The sequence below is a fragment of the Danio rerio genome, chromosome 9 (assembly GCF_052040795.2).
Source record: "Danio rerio strain M-AB ecotype USA chromosome 9, GRCz13ab, whole genome shotgun sequence".
NCBI classification, from domain to species: domain Eukaryota; kingdom Metazoa; phylum Chordata; class Actinopteri; order Cypriniformes; family Danionidae; genus Danio; species Danio rerio.
The window spans coordinates 44,803,853-44,829,175 of record NC_141029.1 but is presented as its reverse complement, the minus strand read 5'-3'; the positions used below and the strand labels follow the sequence as shown (position 1 = coordinate 44,829,175).

The following is a 25,323-nucleotide window of genomic DNA, read 5'->3' as shown; positions in this document are numbered from 1 at the left end:
TAAAAACTGTCCATATTTACATCCACAATGCATGTACAACTGAAAAGGGAGTGTTCATAATTATTTGTTCGTATTTCAGATACTCCTGGACCTCCAGTAAATTTCAAATTTGAAGAGATAAGGAAGAACTCCATCCTCTGTAAGTGGGATCCTCCTCTGGATGATGGTGGTAGTGAAATCCTTAACTACATATTGGAGAGAAAAGATAACTCCAAGGCTGAGCTTGGATGGATCACTGTAACATCCATCCTTAGAGGATGTAAATTTCTTGTGCCAAAACTTATTGAGGGCAAAGAGTACCTCTTCCGTGTCACTGCAGAAAACAAATATGGTCCTGGAAAACCATGCATCACCAAACCAGTCATTGCAAGGAATCCATTCGGTATTATGGTTTTCACCTGTTTGCTTCAGCACATAACATATGTTGTTTTTCACAGTTAATCTAAGAATTGAATTTGGCTTTTAAATTTAGATCCTCCAGATGCACCGGAGAAACCTGAAATTAAGGATGTCACTGCCAGCAGCATGTGTGTTACCTGGTTAGAACCCAATGACAATGGCAGCGCCATTGAGGGATACTGGGTAGAGAAACGAGAAATCAACAGCACACACTGGGCAAGAGTCAACCGCACTATGGTTCCTGACTTGGAAATAAATGTTGAAGGCCTTCTTGAAGGTCTGACATATATTTTCAGAGTATGTGCAGAAAATATAGCTGGACCTGGAAAGTTCAGCCCCCCGTCAGAACCAAAAACAGCACAGGCACCAATCAGTAAGTTTGTTGATTTGGACTATATAAACCACTAACTTTTCATAAATAAAGGTAATTTCAAATGAATGTCACACTTAATGTTTGCCATATAACTTTTTATTTTTATTTTAGTGCCTCCTGGTCCACCAATTCCAAGAATTGTTGACACCTCAGACTATTCAATTGACATTGAATGGGATCCTCCTGCGGACAATGGTGGCGCAGAGGTCTTTGGTTATCATGTTGACAAACTTGTTGCTGGTACCAAGGACTGGTCACGGGCTACAGAGAGACCTCACAAAACCCGCACATTTACTGTATATGGTGTTAGAGAAGGGGCTAAATACATAGTCCGTGTTGTGGCAATCAATTGTGCTGGTGAAGGAGAACCTGGTTTGACTGATGCAGTAATTGTGAGAAACCCTGCAGGTATAAATCTGAAATTGATGCTCATGAATACAAACTATTGTTTAATTTTGAAGCAATTTAAGTGTATTCTACATAGCTAAGTAAATGATTCTGTTTATTTGCAAAAACAGAGGTTCCAGTCATCGAGCTTGATATCTCTGTGAGAAATGGTGTTGTCGTTAGAGCTGGAGAAATGCTGAGAATTCCAGCACATGTGACTGGTAGACCCCCTCCATCTTTGAAATGGACAAAGGATGATGGTGACTTAGAAAAAGATCGTATGGAGGTTGAAGAAGCTGGACAGGACAGCACCGTTGTCATTAAAACCACAAAGAGAAGTGACCATGGCAAATACCAAATCCAAGCAGCAAATCCAAGTGGTATTAAATCTGCATGGACCAGGGTTGAAGTCATGGGTAAGATTTTTAAAACTGTTATCCGAATTTGAAGTGTAAGCTCCTTTTTAAACATGCATAACATATATACTCTCAAATCTGTCCTCAGATGTTCCTGGACCAGTTCTTGACCTGAAACCTGTTGTGGTTACCAGGAAACTTATGATGTTAAATTGGTCAGATCCTGACGATGATGGTGGTAGTGATGTGACAGGGTTTATCATTGAAAGGAGGGAACCAAAGATGCACACATGGAGACAGCCCATTGAGACGCCTTCATCCAAATGTGAGATTGTAGGTATTATTGAAGGACAGGAATACATTTTCCGTGTTGTGGCTAAGAACAAGTATGGATGTGGACCTCCAGTCGATCTTGGACCCATCCGTGCTGTGGATCCACAAGGTAAGCTTTACATACACAATTTGTTTTGCTGTATTAAAAGCACTCAGTATTATGACTGTTCCCATGTGCTCACTGCCAAATGTTTATTGAATGACAGGTCCACCAACTTCTCCTGAAAAGTTCCACTATACAGAGAGAACCAAGTCCTCTGTTACAATTGAATGGAGGCCTCCCCGTAATGATGGTGGTAGTCCAATCATTGGCTACATCATTGAGAAAAAGCGACAAGATCAACCGGCCTTCCAGCGGGTCAACCCAGAGCTGTGCACTGTTCAAATTATGACAGTTGACAATCTAGATGAGCTTCATATGTATGAGTTCCGTGCAAAGGCTGTCAATGCATTTGGTGAAAGTGAGCCTTCAATAACCATGACTGTTGTCATTCAGGATGATGAAGGTATGTCCTTGTTGAACACCACTATTCCTCACACAGTTTTCAGATGTCTTACTACATGCATTTCATGTGTCTTTTAATGAATATAGTGGCTCCAAGTTTGCGTATGCTGAAACACTTCAAGGGTGATTTGATTCGAGTAAGGAAAAATGAGCCTATTGAGATGCCTGCAGAAGTCACTGGTTTGCCAATGCCAAAGATTGAATGGCTGAAGGATGATGTTGTTATTGAAAAGCCTACTGAGAAACTTCTATTTGAAACCAAAGAGATTGACAGAGTGACGTCACATACAAAACTGTCCATTCCTGGTGTTACAAGACTAGACAAGGGCACATACACTGTTACTGCCTCCAATCGTTTGGGAACGCTGAGTCATTCGGTCACAGTGGAAGTGTTGGGTAAGTTATGATATACTGTACAACAATAAGTATTATAACTCACATTTAAAACCATTTTAAATGATGACATAATATTTTCTTAATCAATGTCTTGCTGTAAGTTTAGAGTGTTTGCTTATTTTACATTGTCTTAATCACTTGATCATGTCTCTTTTCCTAGATCGCCCAACGCCACCAAGAAATGTTGCTGTTTCAAGCATCAAAGCTGAGTCTTGCAACCTTAGTTGGGATGCCCCATTGGATATAGGTGGCAGTGAGCTTACCAACTACATTGTTGAGATGAAAGACCTTAATGTTGAAGATCCTGAAAAGGCTGAGTGGGTGCAAGTTACTAAGTCTATTATTGAAAAGAGATATGGGGTAAGAAAAAGATATATTTCAAATCCTTTTTGTATTTTGTCATTCAAATTATATCAAAATGGATATTTATTGTACAACACAAGTTGTGCTATGGTGTTGTTTATATTTTAAGTTACATAAAAATTGTGGTTTTTGCAGGTGTGGAACCTGGTAACTGGTGGCAACTATAAGTTCAGAGTTAAAGCTGAGAACAAGTATGGAATAAGTGAGGCATGTGAAACAGAGGAGGTTGAGATTAAAGATCCTTCTGCTCTGCCTGGCCCGCCTGAGAAGGTCACAATTGCAGAGCGCTCCAAGACACATATGCTATTGACATGGGAACCACCTAAGGACAGTGGTGGTTCTATGATTACTGGCTACTGGCTTGAGAAGCGTGAAAAAGGCACTTCGTATTGGTCTCGTGTGAATAAGATCCTGGTTTCAAAACGTGGCATGAAAGGCTGGGAATACCAGGTTACACGTCTCTTTGAGGGAGTAGAGTATGAATTCCGTGCAATGGCTTGCAATTCTGCTGGTATTGGGCCACCTAGTGCCATCTCTGAGTCTGCTGTTGCTGACGATCCCCTGAGTAAGAGCATAATTTAAATGCATTTTTTAAATTTTGTATTGAAGGCTTTTTTTAATTGTACATCATGGTCTATGTTTGTGTGTGTACAGCTCCACCTAGCATGCCTGCAGCTCCTGAGATTGCTGACAAAACCAAGCATAGTGTCACCCTTGCATGGACCCCACCAGCTAAAGATGGTGGCCGCCCCATCAAGGGTTACATTATTGAGATTCAAGATGAAGGTACTTCTGAGTGGGCCAGGGTCAATGATGCTGAAAATCTACATCCTTCTACTGTGTTCACCATTCCAAACCTCCCAGAACTTAAGAAATACAGATTCAGAATCATTGCAGTCAATGAAATTGGAGAGTCTGAGCCTAGTCCCAGAACCAGCGAAGTTCGCATAGAAGATATTAAAAGTAAATGTCTCACTTTTTTTTAAAACGTAAATGTAATTAAGCATCTTCCAGAGTCATTTTCTTGACCTTATGCTCTCTCTTAAATTCACAGCTGCACCAAAGATCTTCATGGATATCAGTGCTGATGAACTGCTGTGTGTTCGGGCTGGAACTCCATTTAAGATTCCAGCTACCATCACAGGACGTCCCGCTCCTAAAGTTACATGGGAATTTGATGGAAAAGCAAAGACAGAAAAGAAGGATCGTCTCCATATTTTACCAGTAGATTCACAGGTAACATATTTCCCTAATTTTAGACACAAATAAATAGATTTTAATCTTTGATTTCATTTATGACTATGATTTTTCTTGGCCAACAGGTTGAATCTACAGATACCACTTCAGTTGTTACAGTTCCTGTGAGTTTGAGAAGTCATTCTGGCAGGTATACAATTACAGCAAAGAACAAATCAGGACAGAAACATGTCAACGTCAGAGTAAATGTGCTAGGTGAGTCTGCACCTTAAATGCTTAAAACATAAATTATACATAAAAAATGTATTTTGCATTTTTCCTCTCTTATTTAATTACTCTCTGAACTGGCTCTATGCTTGTTAGAATGCATAAATATACAAAAAAAAAATGCATAAACAGCTAAATCATGGCAAATGGTAAATATCAAGTGTTTTTCATTGTGATGCATCTTAAAGTAAAACATCTTATTCCTGCTGTCTGGGTTTTTAATATTTATCAAACAACATAATAATGAAATCACTCACTCTCCTCTTGACTAAGTAGCTATATAAGCTACTATAGCTCAGGAATAATCATTAACCTTTAATTTAATTCATACATTGAAGATACAGTATGCTGTGTTATAATTGATTATATTTTCCAGTTTATTTAACTGAAAACTACTGTTAGATACATGTAAAAACTGAAAAGTGCTGTTTATCTCAGTGATATCTTTTCTATATTGTATTCATTTTGTGTTGTATCTTGCTTGTAAAGTTTTTTTTTTTATATATATTTGACAGTGATGTGATATTAGAGTTCAGAGAGTAATAAATGGCAATTACATATGCCTATTGAACTGCTGAGGTCAAACCGAATGGTTCGGTATTGTTTTGAGTATTGTGGTATACATAATAATTAATACACACACGTTTGTCATTGTGGCATATAACATGGTCTATTTATTTAAACTTTACACAAAACACGATATATGATATGATAAAATATATGATTTAAACTGATAATGTCATTTCAGATGTTCCTGGAGCACCTAAAGAGCTTAAAGTTACTGATGTCACCAGAACCACAATGAGACTCATTTGGAAGTTGCCGGATAACGATGGTGGTGAGAGAATCAAGAGTTACTTTATTGAGAAGAAGGCTGTTAATGGAAAGGCTTGGACGGTTGCCAATGCTACTTGTGCCAGCATGGCCTTTGTCGTGTCCAACCTCCTTGAGGGACAGGACTACTTTTTCCGTGTTCGTGCGGAGAATCGCCTTGGATTTGGACCATTTACAGAGACTACAGAACCTGTTCGGGCTAGGGATCCTATTTGTAAGTTGGTTTACCCAATGTTTTCAACATTTTTACACATGCATTTTTGTTTAATTTTATAATTAAATTTGTTATTAACAATATATATTTTTTCTTTTGAAATAAAGATCCTCCCGATCCTCCAACCAAAGTTAAAATTAACCTTGTTACCAAAAATACTGTTACCCTTACATGGGTGCCTCCCAAGAATGATGGTGGTGCACCAGTAAAGCATTACATTATTGAACGTCTGAGCTGGGACACAAGTGGTCCACAGAAAGAGACTTGGAAACAGTGCAACAAGAGAGATGTTGAAGAGACTACCTTCATCATTGAAGACCTTAAAGAGGGTGGCGAGTATGAGTTCCGTGTTAAAGCTGTAAATGAAGCTGGTGCAAGCAGACCTTCTGTTACCGCTGGACCAATTGTCATTAAGGACCAGACATGTGAGTAAATGGGTCATGTTATTGTTTTGCTATTTTAAAAAAGTTATGTTTTATTTATTTGCTTTTTCTTTGAAACGTTTTAGGTGCTCCAAGTATTGATCTCAGAGAGGCTTTGGAAGGCGCAGAAGGATTTGATGTCAACATTGTTGCCAGGATTCAAGGCTGTCCATTCCCATCTCTTGTCTGGCACAAAGCTCCACAAGACAAGCCTGATGACAAAGTTCCTGTACAGTATGACAAACATGTCAATAAACTTGTCTCTGATGAAAAATGCAGCCTGTTTATCCAGCAGTCAAAGAGAGATGACAGCGCAATGTACACACTCACAGCAACCAACAGCTTGGGCACAGCCACCAAGAGCATTAAGCTCAGCATTTTGGGTAAGTTCTTAATTGTCATGGGTTTCATTTTCCCCTAATTTCTTAATTAATCTATTTCAAAGGTCAAAATAAATAATATTCTGTTTTTCTTTTCTTAGGACGTCCTGGTGTACCTGTAGGACCAATTAAGATTGGGGAAGTTTTTGCTGAAAGGATTGGCCTCTCCTGGAATCCACCAGCAGATGATGGTGGTTCCAAGATCACAAACTATGTTGTTGAAAAGCGTGAGGAAAACAGAAAAACATGGGTCCATGTCTCTAGTGATCCAAAGGAATGCCAGTACATAGTACAAAGGCTAACAGAGGGCCATGAATATGAGTTCCGTGTTATGGCTCAGAATAAATATGGAGTTGGACCACCTTTGTACAGTGAACCCGAGAAAGCACGAAATCTCTTCAGTAAGTTTTATTCACCAAAACCTCTAAATTTGCCTTGTGGACCGTGTGTTTATGCATGTATGATATAAATGGTTCATTGTATACAGTGCGAGGAGACCATTAAGCTTGAAAAATCATACAATAATTGTTTATGGACCAGCTCAGTGGTTAGTACTGCGCTTTGGGTTTTAGAAAAGCGCGTTATAAATAAAATATATTATTATTATTATTATTAATATTATTATTATTATTGCTGTTGCCTCACAGCAAAAAAAGTTACTGGTTTGAATTCAGGCTGGGCCAGATTGCATGTTCTCCCTGTTCGTGTGGGTTTCCTCTAGTTTCCCCCACAGTCCAAAGACATGTGACATAGGTAAATTGGATGGTCTAAATTGTAATTAAAAAGTGTGTGTGTGTGTGAGTGTGAATGAGAGAGTGTATGGGTGTTTCCTAGCGTGGTGCTGGGTTGCGACTGGAATTGTATTGGTTGCGTAAAACATATGGGTTAGTTTCACTATATCAGTTAATTGCACTGTGGCGACACTTGATCATTCAGGTACTAAGCCAAAGGAAAATGAATGAATAATACGTAGTTATATTTTCTTAGTCAACAAGTAATTTTTTTATTAGGGTTGTTTATTAAGTTAATTTAATTTTGCCTCAAAAAATATGGGGAAACGGTTTGAGTTTGAGGGCTGAGAATGTAATTTTGTTTTACAATTGTCAATTGTTTTACATTGTACAGAAATACCATAATTAATATTCAATATTAAGAACTTGACAGTACATAAAATGGCATAGACAAATTATATAATTATGTGTGGGGGAAAACAGCATAGAGCTTTACTAAATTTTTATTATTTGTTAATAAAATAAAAGGATAACATTCACACAAGTTAGAACTTATGAACTTGCTAACAACAAAACACAGAAACCAAAACAAATAAATATATCACAAAGTGTAACTTTGATAGACTACTAGGTCTACAGGTAAAGTCATCTAAAAACAACGTTGGCAAAATCTTAAAGTCTTTCTCTAGCTCTTACATATTTATGTAGGTCAAATATATAAAGGGGCTAGAGGAATATACTGCAAATTGAAAAGACTAAAGAAAATAACGTTGAAAACTGCAAACACAGCCCGAAGAACGAAACTTAAAATGAAACACTGAAAACAAAATAACAACACTCGTTATGGACAATAATACCTGCAACTCGGCCTAAGCATGATCCTGCAAATGAAACATCAAATTAAAAATAAGTTATAGTTTTAATAAGTTGCCAAACAAAACAAAAAAAATCATAAATCATATACGTTAAATAAAATATAGGCTATCAGGACACTGAAATATTGCAAAAATTAATAACTATTAATTATTACTGACTGTCTCTCTTGATCTCATTGTTTCATATTATGAGATGCAACACACATTTGCATATACAGTAAATGCTTGTGAATAAGGCCTTTTTGCAGTGCACACTGGCTGTGCCACTCAATATGTAGTTATTTTTTAACTAAATAAAACTTGGTCAATCAAGCCTGTCCTGGTTGACTATCGACTAGTTGACAATTAGGGGGCAGTCCTAATTAAATGATTTCTGATTTCCAGACTTTGGAAAGTGGAATGAAACCATAACAATGTCAAATTCTGTAATTATGCTTATTAAACACCCTGAGTTCCTTAAAAAAGTATTGTTTTAATCTATTCTGACTTTACTCTTCCCCTAACAGCTGTGCCTGGCCAATGTGAGAAGCCAACTGTAACAGATGTTTCAGCTGAATCAATGACAGTTAACTGGGATGAGCCTGAATATGATGGTGGCTCTCCTGTAACTGGCTACTGGCTAGAGCGCAAGGAAACTACAGGCAAGCGCTGGACAAGAGTGAATCGTGAGCCTATCCGAATTAGGACTCTAGGTGTTTCACATATTGTGACAGGACTCTTGGAGGGAGCGATCTACCAGTTCCGTGTTATTGCAATTAATGCAGCTGGATGTGGCCTACCTAGTTTGCCTTCAGATATTGTTGCATGTAGAGACCCCATAGGTATGTTGTGCTTTATTCAATCACTATAGGAATGCTTTGTTCTCTTTTTGTTGCCTATGTCTTTTTATTAACATTTTATATTGTTAATTAACATTTTTATTAACATTTCCTAACAGCACCTCCAGGTCCTCCAACGCCAAAAGTAACAGACTGTACCAAGTCAACTGTTGATCTTGAATGGATTCCTCCTCTTAATGATGGTGGATCTATGATCACCGGTTATTTTGTAGAGTACAAACAAGAGGGGCAAGAGGAATGGGAGAAGGTATTTCCATAAGTGTGTGTCTGCAATTGTTTGTTTATTTTTTTTTGTAGTTTGTTTCAACTTCATTTTTATTTTTTTAGGTTAAAGACAAGGAAATCAGAGGCACCAAATTTGTTGTTCCTGGACTTAAAGAGCTTGGACTTTATAGATTTAGAGTGAGAGCTGTAAATGCTGCCGGTGTTGGAGAACCTGGTGAAGTTGCTGATGTGATTGAAGTCAAGGACAGGACAAGTAAGCATCAGTTCACATTTTCAATTCCTTTTATCTGCTTCTTTTTAAATTTTTAGCAAATGTTTTCACGTTTTTATTTAATTTATCATCTGTTTTAGTCCCCCCAGAGGTAGACCTGGATGCAACTGTCAAGGAAAAGATAGTTGTTCATGCTGGTGGGGTAATCCGCATCCTAGCTTATGTTTCTGGAAAGCCTGCACCAGAGATTATTTGGAATAGAGATGATGCCGAATTGCCAAAGGAGGCTGCTGTTGAGACAACTTCTATAAGTTCAGCTTTAGTTATCAAAAGTTGCCTGAGACAACACCAAGGCATTTATACATTAACTGCTAAGAATGCAGGTGGAGAAAGGAAAAAAGCAGTCATTGTTGAAGTATTGGGTGAGTGTTTTATTTATCGATAGGCCAATAATATGTTGGCTGATTAATATGTGTATATATCAATAAAATATTTAAAATTGCCTCTTTTATTTATTCACAGATGTTCCTGGTCCTGTTGGTCTACCCTTCTCTGGTGAGAATCTTACCAATGACTCTTGTAAATTGACATGGTACTCCCCTGAAGATGATGGTGGCTCAGCTATCACCAACTATATAATTGAGAAGAGAGAAGCTGACCGCAGAGGCTGGACTTCAGTGACATATACTGTCACAAGACATAATGCTGTTGTCCAGGGTCTCATTGATGGAAAGGGTTACTTCTTCAGAATTGCAGCTGAAAATATAATTGGAATGGGTCCATTCACTGAGACTGCAGCTCCAGTCGTCATCAAGGATCCACTCTGTAAGCCTTTTTTGTTTTGTTTTTGAACAGTTTTTTTTTATTTTATTTCGAAATATCATTACCTTATATCATATCTTATGTTTTTTAACTCAAGCTGTACCCGAGCGCCCTGAGGATGTTGAGGTGACAGCCATCACAAATGATTCAATCAGTGTCGCATGGAGATCTCCAAAATATGATGGAGGGTCAGACATTACAAGCTATGTTCTTGAGGTTCGTCTAATCGGGCAGGACAACTTCAGCCGCATTGCCAAAGAGGACAAACTCATGGATCGTAAATTCACCCATGCTGGTCTTAAAGAGGGTTCTTCTTATGAATTCCGTGTTAGTGCTGTTAATCAAATTGGTCAAGGCAAACCGTCATTCAGCACAAAACCAGTTACATGCAAAAAAGAGTTTGGTAAGTAATTACTTTAAAGCAGAAGTGATTTCATAAAATTAAAGCACATTTTTATTAACTGTGATCGAGATCATATATTGTATACTATAATCTTTACTAGAACCACCAAACCTTGATTTGGAGTTCCGTGACAAGCTTGTTGTTCGTGTTGGGGAAACTTGCATCATTCAAAGCCGATACACAGGCAAACCGGAACCAACTATTAAGTGGTTCAAAAATGATGAAGAGCTTCAGGCAAATGAAGAAATTGCTCTTACCACTGCAAAGAACAGATTGAGCCTGACTATCGAAAAGGCAAAACGTGATCACAGTGGAAAATACATGGTGGTTTTGGAAAACTCTATTGGGACACGCAAGGGAATATGTACTGTCAATGTTGTCGGTAAGTGAAACTATGCGTTTTGTCAAAAACTTTATTTTGTTTTCTAACTAATATTTTTTTCAAACTTAATAACATATCATTATTTATTTTATTTTTCACCTTTTTTAGACCGTCCACAACCTCCAGAAGGCCCTGTTATCTTTGATGAAATCTACAGGAATTATATGGTCATTTCTTGGAATCCTCCACTAGATGATGGTGGAGCTGCTATTTCTAACTACATTGTTGAAAAGAGAGACACCAACAGGGATCTGTGGATGCCTGTTACAGAATCTTGCACAAGGACATCATGCAAAGTTCCAAAACTGATTGAGGGAAGAGAATACATTATTAGAATCTGTGCTCAGAATATTCATGGTATTAGTGATCCATTGCTCTCTGCTGAGACAAAGGCAAAGGATGTTTTCAGTAAGAACATTTTTATTTGTAATGTTATAAAATAGTAAAGAAATTATTTGAACTAGAATCATTTAATTAAAGATAAGAAATGTGACTCATGTTCTCAATTTTTTAACACATTTCTGTCACACAGAGGTTCCAGATGCTCCACAGGCACCTGTAGTAAAAGAAATCTATAAAGATACAGCTCTGATTTCATGGCTTCAACCAGCTGATGGTGGCAAACCAATCACAAACTACATTGTAGAAAAGAAGGAAACCAAGGCCAACATGTGGGCTAGAGCTGGAAAAGATCGCATTTTCCCCAACACAGAATACTGGGTTCCTGATCTTCTCAAGGGTTGCGAATATGAATTCCGTGTCATGGCAGAGAATGTGATTGGCATTGGGGACCCCAGTCCATCTTCAAAGCCAATCTATGCTAAAGATCCTATAGGTATGTGTTTAATGAGGATTCTCATTGAAGAATAACAATTTCTGCTAAGTTAAAATATTAATCCTCTTTTTTTCTCTTTTCATGTCACAGTGATTCCAAGCCCACCTGTACTTCCAGTTGCAATTGATAAGACAAAAGAGTCTGTTACTCTTTCTTGGCAGCCTCCAAAAGACTGTGGCAGAGGCAAAATCTTTGGTTATCTGCTAGAGTATCAGAAAGCTGGTGATGAGGAATGGCTTCAAGTTAATCAGACACCTGACTCCTGCCCGAGCACTACATTTAAGGTTATCAACCTTGAGGATGGTGCACTTTATAGATTTAGAGTGAAGGCAGTGAATGCTGCTGGTGAATCAGAGCCTGCATATGTTCCAGAGCCTGTTCGAGCACAAGACAGATTTGGTACTTTGTGTACTCATATATCTATCGTTATAATTATTTATGCATGCTTTTGCAATTAACCAAGAATGTGTAAAATGTAACAATATTTTTTGTACATTTGACCATAGAGCCCCCAGAACTTCAACTGGATTTGGGCATGCCTCGTGAGTTGAAAGCAATGGCTGGAACCCATATTAATATCATGGCTGGAATCAAAGGGATGCCTTTCCCTAAAGTCACCTGGAAGAAAAATGAGGCGGATGTTCCCACAAGAGCAGAGATTGAGACATCTGGAACTACAACTAAACTAGAGATGCGCTATTGCAACCGTACTGATTGTGGAGATTACACACTTACTGTTGAAAATCCAGCTGGGTCAAAGATAGCCACATGCACTGTTCTTGTACTTGGTATGAATATCTCAAGGACTTTGAGCAATGAGACATTGTTGTGTTTTAAACCATTAATAACAAATAACATAAAAAATATGAATATGCCATTCTTTTTAAGCCAGTATTAAGTTGGTGGTACCTTTGTTTATTTTTATAGACAAGCCTGGACCAGTTCAGCACCTCAGAGTATCTGATGTCAGAAGTGATTCTGCCCAACTGTCTTGGAAAGATCCAGAAGACAATGGTGGTGCACGCATCACCAATTTTGTTGTTGAGAAAAAGGATGCAGCATCTCCTCAATGGGTGCCAATCTGCTCATCATCTAAAAAACGTAGCATGATGGCTAAACATTTGATTGAAGGAACGTCGTACATGTTCCGCGTGGCAGCTGAAAATCAGTTTGGAAGGAGTGAATATGTCGAGACAACAAAAGCTATCAAAGCAATGAATCCACTGTGTATGTATGGTCTATTAAAAATTATATATATATATATATATATATATATATATATATATATATATATATATATATATATATATATATATATTGATAATGTTTAATTTATAAAAAGGATCATAATAAAAAAAACTAATAATAATATTTATTATTCACTTACAAATTTCAGTCCCACCTGGTCCACCAAAAGACCTTCATCATGTAGATGCTGACAAGACTGAGGTGTGGCTTCAGTGGAACTGGCCTGATCGCACAGGAGGAAGTGACATCACAGGGTTCTTGGTTGAGTATCAGGAAGAAGGTGAAAAGGATTGGATAGTTTTTAAGACTGTCAGCATTCCTGAGTGCCATGTGACAGGACTGGAAGAGGGAAAGACCTACAGGTTCCGTGTTAAGACGGAAAATGCAATTGGTCTAAGTAGACCAGACACCACTGTGCCAGTTCTTTGTCAGGAAAAACTAGGTGACATTCACATTTTAACATCTAATATGTTTATTTAAAGGAAATATGATTATGATTTGTATGTGTTAAACCTTTTTTTTATTGTCTGTTTTAATTCTTTTTAGTACCGCCCATTGTTGAGGTGGATGTTAAGTTGATTGAGGGAATCATTGTGAAAGCTGGAAGCACAATTAGATTGCCTGCTTTAATGAGAGGCCTTCCTGTTCCCACTGCTAAATGGGTCATTGATGGAGAGGAAATCAAGAGTGAAGGCAATACCAAAATTGACACTGACAACTTCTCCACTGTTTTGAGCATTGCAGACTGCACAAGAAATCACACTGGAATATATATACTCACAGTATCTAACTCTGCAGGAAGTAAAACTGTTTCTCTGAACGTCACTGTGCTTGACGTACCAGCTGCACCTATAGGCCCTGTTAATATTCTTGAGGTAACTCCTGACTCCATGGTTATTGACTGGCGCCCTCCCAAAGATGATGGTGGAAGTCCTGTCATGAATTATATTGTTGAGAAGAGGGAATCAAATAAGGAAACTTGGGGAGGAGTAAGTTCTGGCAGCACTTCTACAAGGCTGAAGATTTCTCGTCTGCAGCAGGGAGTTGAATATGTTGTGAGAATTCGTGCTGAAAATAAAATGGGAATTGGTGCAGCTCTTGAAAGTGCACCAACTGTAGCTCGGCACCAGTTTGAGGCCCCTGGCCATCCTGGAAAACCTGTAGCTTCTGATTTGTCTGAAGATGCGCTTACACTTGGATGGACAATGCCTCTGTTTGATGGTGGCAGTCCAATCAGTGGTTACATTATTGAGCGAAGACATAAAGGTGGCAAATGGATTAGAGTGAATAAAACTCCTTGCAAAGAACTTAGATATAGAGTGCTTGGTCTTTTTGAAGGTAATGAATATGAGTTCAGAGTATTTGCTGAAAATATTGCTGGCTTTAGTGGACCTTCACCTGTCTCAGATCCTGCCAAACCTTGCAGACCAATAACTGTTCCAGGACCTCCAGTTAACCCTAAGGTAAAAGACTACAGCTGCACATATGCTGACTTAGTCTGGATCAAACCCACAAAAGATGGAGGCAGTCCAGTCTTGGGATATATTGTTGAATGCCAGAAAGGAGGTGCTGAGTGGGAGAAAGTCAATAAGGATGATCTGATTAAACAGTGTGCTTATAGGGTGAAAGGACTGACTGAAGACACTGAGTACAGGTTCCGTGTTAAAGCTGTGAACATGATTGGAGAAGGTGAGACCAGAGAAATCCCAGAGTCCGTTATTGCTAAGGATATCATCATTCCTCCGGAAATTGAGATGGATGCCACATGCCATGAACGTGTGACTGTTCGTGTTGGTCATAACATTAATGTTGTAGGATATGTAAAAGCAAGACCTGATCCAGAAATCACTTGGAGCAAAGGTGAAAGCATTTTGGAAAGGGACAAGCGCACCATGCTTACAAACAACTTCCCAGTCGTGCAAATGCGTATCAAGGAAGCAACCAGAGCAGACCATGGAAAGTATGTACTAAAGGCTGTTAATGAAGCTGGAGAGGCCTCAGCAACTATTACAGTAAATGTTCTGGATAGACCTGGTCACTGCCAGAATCTAAAGATGACATATGTAACTAAGAATTCTTGCATGGTGTCCTGGGATGCTCCTGAGGATAATGGAGGTAGTGAGATAACAAATTACATTGTGGAATGCCGAGAGCCAAGTATACGAACCTGGGCAATGATCTCATCTGACTGCACAAATCGCATGGTAAAAGCCAAGCTCATGGAAAACCATGAATATTTATTCCGTGTGTCTGCTGAGAACAAGTGCGGTCCAGGACCAGCTACAGAAACCAAAACTCCTATCCTTGCAATTGACCCACTTCAGAAGCCAGGCGAGCCAGAGAATTTCCATGTCGGTGATATTGGTAAAAACTTTGTTTTCCTTAAATGGAGAAAACCAGATTATGATGGTGGCAGTCCTAACCTTGGCTACTATCTGGAGAGAAAAGCAAAAGACGCTGAAGCATGGGAGAAGTTACATGAAGGAGTTCTGAAAGAGACATTCTTCATGGTAGACAAATGTGTTGAGAACCACATCTATCAATTTAGAGTCCAGTCAACCAATGATGGAGGAGAAAGTGCATGGGTTAGCACTTCTGATATTGTCGTCAAAGAAGAAATTCAGAAACCAGTTCTTGACATGAAATTTGTTGGCACTATTGTGGTCAAAGCAGGTGAATCAGTTAGACTTGAAGCTGGACTTAGAGGAAAACCACAGCCCACGGTTACTTGGGTGAAGGACAAGGCTACGGGTGATAATCCAAGGATCAGCATTGACACCGGACATGATTACTCCAAATTCCTTCTGACTAAAACCAAGCGTAGTGACACTGGAAAATATGTAGTTACTGCTACAAACCCAGCTGGTTCATTCACAGCATATGCCAACGTTACAGTGCTAGATATACCAGGACCTGTCAGAGATATGAAAATTTCTGGCATTTCCACAGACAAGTGCAGAGTTGCATGGGATCCTCCAGAGGATGATGGTGGTTGTGAAGTGGACAGCTATATAATAGAAAAATGTGAGACCAGAAGAATGGTTTGGTCCACTTACTCTGCATCTCTCGTCACAAACTACTGTAATGTAACACGCCTTGTTGAAGGAAATGAGTACATATTCAGGGTCAGAGCAGAAAACAAGATGGGAACTGGGCCACCAATGGAGAGCAGGCCTATTATTGCTAAGACACAATACAACAGGCCTGGTCCACCTGATGCACCTGAGGTAACCAAAATTGGTAAGGATGAGATGACAGTGGTATGGGCTCCACCTGAAAATGATGGTGGAAAGTCTATTACTGGTTACATTCTGGAAAGAAAAGAAAAACGTGCCGTTCGCTGGGTCCCAGTCACAAAGAGCCCTATTTCTGAGAGACGTATGAAGGTTACTAATCTGATCCCTAACCACGATTATCAGTTCCGTGTCAAAGCTGAAAATGAAGTTGGATTGGGAGAACCAAGCAAAGCATCTAGACCCATCACTGCAAAAGATCCAATTGGTATGTGTAGGTTGGGTTATATATATGTATGTATTTTGTTTTATTAGATAATAATTTTATTGTGTTTTAAACTAAAACAACATTTTGTTTCATTTTTAGAGCCTCCTGGCCCTCCTGGTAGCCTTAAAGTAGTTGACAGCACAAAGACATCGATTACACTTAGCTGGGCAAAGCCTGTGTATGATGGTGGAGCTCCAGTTATTGGATATTTGGTTGAAATGAGGGATAAGGTGGAAATGGAAGGTGAACAAGTACGTGATCCAGAGGAAGGCTGGAAGAAATGCAATACTTCTGGACAGCTTGTCTTAACTGAATACACAATCAGTAACTTGGATGAGAGACAGGAATATGAATTCCGTGTGTCTGCTCAAAACCAAGTTGGTATGGGCCGTCCTGCAAATGTCAAGGATGCTGTATCTCCAAAGGAGGTCCATGGTAAGTTTTGACAAGAGTCACATGTATGACTGCCCTTGAAGTTCAGTACATATATTCTTTTTTTCTTCTTTTACAACAGAACATCCAGAGATTGATCTTGATGCCAGTCTAAGAAAGGGTCTTAGTGTCAGAGCAGGATGTCCTATCAGACTTTTTGCTACAATAAGAGGAAGGCCAGCACCTAAAGTTACTTGGAAGCGCATTGGTGTTGACAATGTCATAAGGAGGGGTCACGTGGATCAGATTGATACAATGACCTTCCTCGTCATTCCCGAATCCTCACGAGAAGACTCTGGCAAATACTCTTTGACTCTTTCAAATCCCTCTGGAGAGAAGGCTGTGTTTGTCCGTGTCAAAGTCTTAGGTAATCTTCAAATTAAAATGCATTTTACAATTAAGATAGACATTGTGTGTATCTTCTACAAAGTTGTTTCTGAAATTAATCAACAGATACTCCTGGACCTGTTGGTGGACTGGACGCAACTGATATCACAAAGACATCCTGCCAGCTTGCATGGTTGCCTCCAGAAAATGATGGTGGTAGTCCAATCCTAAACTATATTGTTGAGAAGCGTGAAGTTGACAGGAAAACATGGACAAATTGCACAAACGATTTGAAGAAGACAAGTTTCAAAATCACAAATCTGACTCCAGGAATAGAGTACTACTTCCGAGTCATGGCAGTTAACAAGTATGGTATTGGGTTACCTCAAGACTCACCGAAATCATACTTGGCTACAGATCCTAAGAGTAAGTCCACCACAGTATTGTAATATATTGCATTGGATTATAATACTTTCAGTAAATAATGCATATATTTCTACTCTTCAAAGGTGAGCCTGATCCTCCAAAGAAGATGGATGTATTAGAAATTACTAAAAACAGCGCAACCCTTGGGTGGTTGAAACCACTCAGAGATGGTGGATCAAAAATTAATGGCTACATTGTTGAATACCAGCAGGATGGCCAACCTGAAGACAAGTGGACATCATACTCTGTTGTGAAAGACTTAACAATTGTTGTTGCTGGACTGAAAGAAAACACTAAATACAGGTTCAGGGTTGCAGCAAGAAATGCAATAGGATGCAGTTTGGCAAGAGAAGCTGAAGGCATATTTGAGGTCAAGGAACAGCTAAGTATGTATATATTTTTTTCATAAAATTTCAGTTCATGCTGTGAATTCCACTCTAAATCCTTTTTTTTTTTTTGTAGTGGCTCCAAAGATTATCGTGTCTGATGTGGTTACTGCAAGAGCAGGATCAAAACTTATTGTTGATGCTCTTGTGTCTGGAAAACCTGCACCAGTAACAAAATGGAAAAGAGGAAGTGATGACATAGTTACTTCTGATCGTGTCGTCATACAAAAGACACCAACCACAAGTTTACTCATGGTCAAAGATGTCACAAGGAAGGATAGTGGTTATTACAGTTTGTCTGCTGAAAACAGCACAGCTAAGGTCAACCAGATCATCAGAATAATCATTATGGGTGAGTTTGTTAAATATATTACCATACATCACATGCATGATTATTTTATATTGTAATGCTAAATAAAACATTTTATCTCTTTTTAGACATTCCTGGTCCCCCACAGGGTCCTCTACAAATTCTTGAGGTGGATGTAGATGCCTGCACACTTGCATGGGATACACCTGCTGAAGATGGTGGCAGCAACATTACAAACTACATTGTTGAGAAGTGTGATGTGACCAGAGGTGATTGGGTCACAGCTGTATCTTGCACCAAGACCAGCTGCAGAGTTGGGAAGCTCACATGTGGCAAGGAGTATGGGTTCCGTGTCCGTGCTGAAAACCGTTTTGGCATTTCAGAACCAATTTACTCAGAGAAAATGATTGCAAGACATCCATTTGGTAAGTATTATAAATTAACATGGTTGATCTGTCAAGCAAAATAATTAGGCTTATGTTATACTAATACAAATGTTATGATTTCAGATCCACCCAGTGAACCATTGAACTGTTGTGTTAACAAAGTCAGCAAGGAGTTTGTTGTGTTGTCATGGGAGAAACCTGTAAATGATGGTGGCAGTGCCCTCACTGGATACTTCATAGAACGTAAAGAAAGAAATAGCCTCCTGTGGGTCAGGACAAATGAAGTTCTTGTTCGGTCAACTGAATACACATGCTCTGGTCTCATTGAGGGTCTGGAGTACACATTCAGAGTGTCTGCTGTCAACAAGGCAGGACAAGGAAAACCAAGCAAGCAGACAGATTTTATCACTGCAAGAAGTCCAGTTGGTATGTGTTCTGGGAGGAAACAAAGTACTGCTGTCACTTATAATGGAAGTTAAAATAAAATCAAACATTAAAAATTACATTATTATAATGTTTTTTCAGATCCACCTGGAAAACCGGAAATTATTGATGTGACCAAAAGTTCTGTCTCCCTTGTCTGGAGCCGTCCAAAACATGATGGTGGAAGCAAACTCATTGGTTATTATGTTGAATTTCTCAAGCTTAAAGAAGACAAATGGGTGCGTGTCAACTCAAACAGCCAAAATGTACCAAAGGAAGAATACATTGTTCCTGGACTTGAGGAGGGAGCCCAGTACAAGTTCAGAATAATTGCAAAGACAGCAATTAATGTTAGTGTGCCATCAGAGGAATCTGATGTTATCCCAATTATTGCAGAGCATGGTAAGTCTAATGATCCAATGTCAATAAAATTATTTCCTACTAGGTGGATTTTAAATCTTATTTAATGTTTCTCTTTTGGGTTTTTTTCAGTTCCACCCAGAGTGGAGATTAGTCTTGAAATGAAAAACTTAATTGTTGTCAAAGCTGGAGCAAATGTCTGCCTGGAGGCTGAGGTTTATGGCAAACCAATGCCAAAGGTTGTTTGGAAAAAAGATGGTGCTCCACTGAAATTGGCTGAAGGTATGAAAATGACTCAAAAGGTGCATCACCTCTCCCTGGAACTTTTCTCTGTTACAAGAAAGGAGTCTGGAGAGTACACAATTACTGCTGAGAACCCAAGTGGATCAAAGTCTGCCAACATAAAATTAAAGGTTCTGGGTAAGTAAATATGCCAAAAACAAGACTTATCATGGCTTGTATTTAAAACATTTTACAAAGTGTATTTGTTTTGTGAAAAATTCATGATTTGTTTTGCAGACAAACCTGGACCCCCAGCATCAGTGAGGATAAGCCATGTGTTTGCTGACAGAGTGAAACTTAGGTGGGAGCCACCTCTTGCGGATGGTGGTTCTGAAATCACAAATTACATCGTTGACAAACGTGAAACAAGCAGAGCAAACTGGGCACAAGTTACTGCTAATATTAATGGTCAGATAACTGACTGTTCTGTGGAGAAATTGATTGAAGGCCATGAATATGAGTTTCGCATCAGTGCTGAGAACAAGTATGGTGTTGGAGACCCAATTGTGACTAGCTCTGTGATGGCCAAGAATCCATTTGGTAACCTTTTTCTTCATTCTTTTGCATTTATGTATCATAGCAGTACTGATATTCTTTATTTTTAAATCAACAATATAGAATTTAAAAAATATTGATTTATTTATTTGAATTTTCTTTCCTAATGCCAGTGCTTAGTGAAATAACAGAAGAAACCAGAATTCCTAAATTAAGGCTAAAGCTTGCTTTGCTAGATAAAAACACTGTTCTAGCATGTAATGACCAATAGTTTAATTGTTAATATTCTTTTTATATATATATATATATATATATATATATATATATATATATATATATATATATATATATATATATATATATATATATAATAAAGTGTTGCCCTTCACTGATTTCCTTTTTGTTTTTGCTTATTATATTTCAGATCATCAAACAAATGTAAATATTAGTCAAAGATAACACAAGTTAACACATCATGCAATTTTAAAATGCAGGTTTTTATTATTAAGGGAAAACAAAATACAAAACTACTAGCCATGTGTAAAAAGGTGTTTGCTTGCAAAAGGTGCAAGGTGAAAAGATGTTTGTTTGCATTGAGATACTGTGTCATGACCCTAAAAATATGGTTCATGCTCAAAAACCCTCCAATAGGGCTGAATTACAACACTTCTGCAAAAATGACTGGTCCAAAATTCCTCCATAACACCGTTATAGACTCATTGCAAGTTATTGAAAACACTTGATTGTAGTTTAAAAGTAAAAAAAAATTCAAGCAGGGCTATGTAGTTTTGTATTTAGTTTTCCCTTAATAAACTTACTTCTAAATAAATAAGACTTTATTTCAAAACTGCATAATGTGTTTACTTGTGTTATCTTACTAATATGTAAACTGGTTTGATGATCTTTGATAATTTGATGATGATTAAAGTCAAAAACATGCAAAAGAAAATAAGAAATCAGTAAGGGGATAATTACTTTTTTACACCATTGTATATATCAATGTATAATATTTTTAAATCCATGTATATCAATTGTTATTAAAAACTCTGCCCTGTATCTTACAATTTAGATGTCCCAGGACCATGTGAACCTCCAGTTATCACCAATGTCACCAGAGATCACATGACTGTTACTTGGAAAGCTCCTGCTAATGATGGCAAAGCCACTATTCTTGGATACATGGTTGAGAAGCGTGAAACTCAAGACCTCAATTGGGTTAAAGTGAATAGAAGACCAGTTATTGACAGAACAATTAAAGCCGGAGGCCTCACTGAGGGAACAGAGTATGAATTCAGAGTCATTGCACTAAATAAAGCTGGTCTTGGTAAACCAAGTGATCCATCATCTGGTGTTCTTGCTTTAGACCCAGTGTGTAAGTACTAACATTACTCCATTAATTATTATTAACAACCTGTTTGACAAAAAATAATGGCGTTTTACAGTTTGTGCATTGTAATCCATGCATTTCTGTGCTTTCATCATAGATCCTCCTGGACCACCTGCTTTTCCAAAGGTTGTTGACTCTACACACAGTTCAATCAGTTTGTCCTGGACCAAGCCCGCATATGACGGTGGATGTGAAATTCTGGGCTACCTTGTTGAATTCAAGCGAGCAGATGCAGAAGAATGGATGAAGTGCAATGTGCCAAAGAATCTCCAGGCAACAAAATTTAATGTTACTGGTCTAATAGATAATACTGAGTACCAGTTCCGTGTTAGTGCCGTAAACAAGATAGGATTTGGTGAGCCAAGTGAAGTTCCTGAAAAACATTTGGCAAAGGATATCTTACGTAAGTAAATCTAACAACTGATTTTTTTTATTTTTATTAAAAGGAGTACAATGTAGATTACACTTACATTATTTTAATGTTAATTTTCTTTTAGTTGCCCCTGAGGCTGAACTTGATGCTGATCTCAGAAAAGCACTTGTTTTACGTGCTGGAGTAACAATGAGAATTTACGTGCCTCTAAGAGGGCGTCCTGCTCCAAAGGCAACATGGACTAAGGTCAATGCAAATTTGAAAGAGAGGCAAGGTCTTATGATTAAGACAACTGAATGGGATACCTTCCTTTATTGTGAGGATATCAACAGATATGATGCTGGCAAATATGTTCTAACTTTAGAAAACAGTAGTGGTACCAAGTCATACACCATTGTTGTCAAAGTACTAGGTAAGACTCTCTTCTCTTAAAAAACATGCCATTTGAGTTTTAATCTTTGCTGTACCTAACTGTATTCAATAATGTGCACAGACACACCTGGACCTCCAGTCAATCTGATTGTTAAGGAGACCTCAAAGGACCATGTATCCATTACTTGGGATGCTCCATTAATTGATGGTGGAAGTCCAGTGAAGAGCTATGTGGTTGAAAAACGTCTGGCTGAGAGAAAGGCATGGACTTGTGTTGCTCCTGAGTGTCCCAAGACATCTTTTAGGATTACTAATCTTGAAGCTGGTCAAGCTTACTGCTTCAGAGTCCTTGCTGAAAATATATATGGAATTGGGGAAGGTTGTGAGACAGCTGGGCCAGTCAAAGCCTCAGGTGGGACTTCTTTAATAATGTTATAATTTAGCTAAACGTTTAAATATGCATATAGCCATATTCTAACTTTGATGTCTATTGCAGAACAACCTGGACCAGTTGCAGAATTTAAATCAATGGAGATCACCAAGAATTCCTGCACTCTTGGCTGGAAGAAACCAATTAGTGATGGTGGAAGCCATGTTGTTGCATATGCTTTAGAGATCTGTGAAGGGGAGGACAAATGGAAGTTGCTAATGAAGTCTAAGGTCACACAGTACACAATTGGTGATCTAGTAGAAGGAAAGGAGTACAGCTTCAGGGTCAAGGCCATTAATGAATCAGCTGAAGGACCCCCGACTGAGCTCACTATCTTGGCTAAAGATCAAATAGGTATTCATATAGTCTCCCGCAGATGTTTTCAAAATGCTTTTCATTTTCTGATTCACTTACATTTTTATCATCACTTTAACATGTCATTGTAAGCAATTCTATATTCAATGATTACATTTATATAACATGATATTAAGCATTCCATTCCAAGTTTCCATGAATTGTTTCTACAATAACTCTATGCTCTGTTTACCTTGATAATACCTGGTCTACCCAATAGTTGCATTTGTGTCCTAGTGGTTATACATCATATGGAAGTACAGTAAAAAGTCTATTTTTCTTATCTTTTTACAGTCCCTCCAAACTGTGACCTTAAAGGCTTGCCAGATTCTAGCTATGTGGCAAAAGAGGGGACCACTGTTCGTCTTAATATCCCTATTACTGGAATCCCAGCTCCAGCAGTCATATGGAAAAAGGGTGATGTTACTTTATCAGACAGTGGAAGAATCTCAGTTGAATCAACCACAACAAACACAGTCTTGCTGATTCGGGATTGCCATAGAGGAGATGCTGGCAAGTTTACTATCATTTTAAGAAATAGTGCTGGAACTAAAGAAGCAGCCATTGACATTAAAGTGGTTGGAAAGCCTGGAATCTGCTCTGGGCCAATCAAATTTGATGAAATCACAGCCGAAGCAATTACTGTAGAATGGGGTCCACCCAAAGATGATGGTGGATCAGAAGTTACCAACTACTTTTTGGAGAAAAGACATTCTACTGCTAACAAGTGGGTCACAGTTGCCTCTGCAATTCAGAAGAACTCTATGAGAGTTACCAGACTTCATGATGGAACAGAATACATCTTCAGAGTTTGTGCTGAAAATAAATATGGAATTGGAGAGTTTCTCAGATCTGATCCAGTGCTTGCTAAACATCCATTCAGTAAGTTTTTACTAGTAACTTGTATTTGTATTATTGCATTGTATTATATTAAATATACATTTATTTTATGAAATAAAACAGTCCAGGGGAATAAATATGCTGGAAAAAAAATAAATCTTGGATTGAAATAAATATGCTAAAAATATGGTTAAAAGTACTTCTTTACATTTTTTCACATTAAATCTGCTCTTTTCTCCATTACAAGATGCACCGGGGGCTCCAGCACCACCTGTAGTTGTGAGCATACGTCACGAGTGTGCTATGTTAACATGGTCTGATCCAAATGATACTGGAGGCTCACCCATCACAGGTTAAACATTTCTACCACCATTAATTATAATGATTGTTTCTGTTGGATCACATCAAAAATATATATATTTTTTATCTGTTAAAAAATGCTCACAGGATATTACGTGGAATTCAAAGATAGAAATAGCTTGATGTGGAAAAGAGCCAGCAAAACCCAGTTGAGAGTGAAGGAATGCAGAGTGACTGGCTTGGTTGAAGGCCTTGAATATGAATTTAGGGTCATAGCTATAAATGTGGCTGGACTTGGAAAACCAAGCCGAACAACTGAATCACTTGTTGCTCTTGATCCAATTGGTGAGTCTAAATGTACTTTTTGTCATTTTGATATATATATTATATATATATATATATATATATATATATATATATATATATATATATATATATATATATATATATATATATATATATATGTATGTGTGTGTGTGTATATATACATACATATACAAGAAGGAGATAACGATTTTAGAGATAACAAATCATTATTGTTATTATTATTTTGTAGATCCACCTGGCAAACCTGATGTGATCAATGTCACAAGGAACAGTGTGACACTTATGTGGACTGCACCAAAGTATGACGGTGGCCACAAACTTACTGGCTACATGGTAGAGAAATTAGAGCACCCTGGAAAGACATGGATGAAGGCCAACCATGTGAATGTCCAAAGCTGTGCCTACACTGTTACAGATCTACAGGAGGGATGCACTTGTGAATTCAGAATCAGGGCTAAAAATGCAGCTGGAGCTATCAGTGCTCCCTCAGAGACAACTGAGCCTCTTGTTTGCAAAGATGAATATGGTAAGCTTTAAAGCTTTGGTGTCAAGTTTTTGTGAACTTTTTTGTTTTTGGCAAACATTGTCAAGGTTTATATCGCAACCTTTTTTTCT

General features: G+C 38.2%; 1 protein-coding gene across 1 annotated transcript in view; it reads left to right on the top strand.

The window, feature by feature from the left end:
* Nucleotides 1–25,323, top strand: part of ttn.2 (titin, tandem duplicate 2) — a 179,207-nt gene that overhangs the window by 110,108 nt on the left and 43,776 nt on the right. The window contains exons 156-204 of the mRNA XM_087268376.1: nucleotides 80–382; nucleotides 473–772; nucleotides 884–1,180; nucleotides 1,291–1,575; nucleotides 1,664–1,957; nucleotides 2,055–2,354; nucleotides 2,441–2,749; nucleotides 2,910–3,109; nucleotides 3,248–3,677; nucleotides 3,767–4,075; nucleotides 4,167–4,348; nucleotides 4,435–4,564; nucleotides 5,325–5,624; nucleotides 5,732–6,049; nucleotides 6,133–6,429; nucleotides 6,528–6,827; nucleotides 8,539–8,853; nucleotides 8,970–9,118; nucleotides 9,199–9,349; nucleotides 9,448–9,729; nucleotides 9,830–10,132; nucleotides 10,227–10,532; nucleotides 10,633–10,914; nucleotides 11,023–11,322; nucleotides 11,447–11,749; nucleotides 11,840–12,148; nucleotides 12,256–12,537; nucleotides 12,677–12,976; nucleotides 13,146–13,439; nucleotides 13,544–16,498; nucleotides 16,598–16,933; nucleotides 17,013–17,297; nucleotides 17,384–17,683; nucleotides 17,767–18,069; nucleotides 18,146–18,421; nucleotides 18,508–18,804; nucleotides 18,889–19,191; nucleotides 19,291–19,590; nucleotides 19,681–19,968; nucleotides 20,068–20,370; nucleotides 21,395–21,697; nucleotides 21,810–22,115; nucleotides 22,210–22,497; nucleotides 22,579–22,869; nucleotides 22,954–23,241; nucleotides 23,536–24,123; nucleotides 24,329–24,433; nucleotides 24,529–24,726; nucleotides 24,938–25,234. Of these exons, the coding sequence (XP_087124502.1) occupies nucleotides 80–382; nucleotides 473–772; nucleotides 884–1,180; nucleotides 1,291–1,575; nucleotides 1,664–1,957; nucleotides 2,055–2,354; nucleotides 2,441–2,749; nucleotides 2,910–3,109; nucleotides 3,248–3,677; nucleotides 3,767–4,075; nucleotides 4,167–4,348; nucleotides 4,435–4,564; nucleotides 5,325–5,624; nucleotides 5,732–6,049; nucleotides 6,133–6,429; nucleotides 6,528–6,827; nucleotides 8,539–8,853; nucleotides 8,970–9,118; nucleotides 9,199–9,349; nucleotides 9,448–9,729; nucleotides 9,830–10,132; nucleotides 10,227–10,532; nucleotides 10,633–10,914; nucleotides 11,023–11,322; nucleotides 11,447–11,749; nucleotides 11,840–12,148; nucleotides 12,256–12,537; nucleotides 12,677–12,976; nucleotides 13,146–13,439; nucleotides 13,544–16,498; nucleotides 16,598–16,933; nucleotides 17,013–17,297; nucleotides 17,384–17,683; nucleotides 17,767–18,069; nucleotides 18,146–18,421; nucleotides 18,508–18,804; nucleotides 18,889–19,191; nucleotides 19,291–19,590; nucleotides 19,681–19,968; nucleotides 20,068–20,370; nucleotides 21,395–21,697; nucleotides 21,810–22,115; nucleotides 22,210–22,497; nucleotides 22,579–22,869; nucleotides 22,954–23,241; nucleotides 23,536–24,123; nucleotides 24,329–24,433; nucleotides 24,529–24,726; nucleotides 24,938–25,234 (16,740 nt within the window). The remainder of the gene's footprint in view (nucleotides 1–79; nucleotides 383–472; nucleotides 773–883; nucleotides 1,181–1,290; nucleotides 1,576–1,663; nucleotides 1,958–2,054; nucleotides 2,355–2,440; nucleotides 2,750–2,909; nucleotides 3,110–3,247; nucleotides 3,678–3,766; nucleotides 4,076–4,166; nucleotides 4,349–4,434; nucleotides 4,565–5,324; nucleotides 5,625–5,731; nucleotides 6,050–6,132; nucleotides 6,430–6,527; nucleotides 6,828–8,538; nucleotides 8,854–8,969; nucleotides 9,119–9,198; nucleotides 9,350–9,447; nucleotides 9,730–9,829; nucleotides 10,133–10,226; nucleotides 10,533–10,632; nucleotides 10,915–11,022; nucleotides 11,323–11,446; nucleotides 11,750–11,839; nucleotides 12,149–12,255; nucleotides 12,538–12,676; nucleotides 12,977–13,145; nucleotides 13,440–13,543; nucleotides 16,499–16,597; nucleotides 16,934–17,012; nucleotides 17,298–17,383; nucleotides 17,684–17,766; nucleotides 18,070–18,145; nucleotides 18,422–18,507; nucleotides 18,805–18,888; nucleotides 19,192–19,290; nucleotides 19,591–19,680; nucleotides 19,969–20,067; nucleotides 20,371–21,394; nucleotides 21,698–21,809; nucleotides 22,116–22,209; nucleotides 22,498–22,578; nucleotides 22,870–22,953; nucleotides 23,242–23,535; nucleotides 24,124–24,328; nucleotides 24,434–24,528; nucleotides 24,727–24,937; nucleotides 25,235–25,323) is intronic.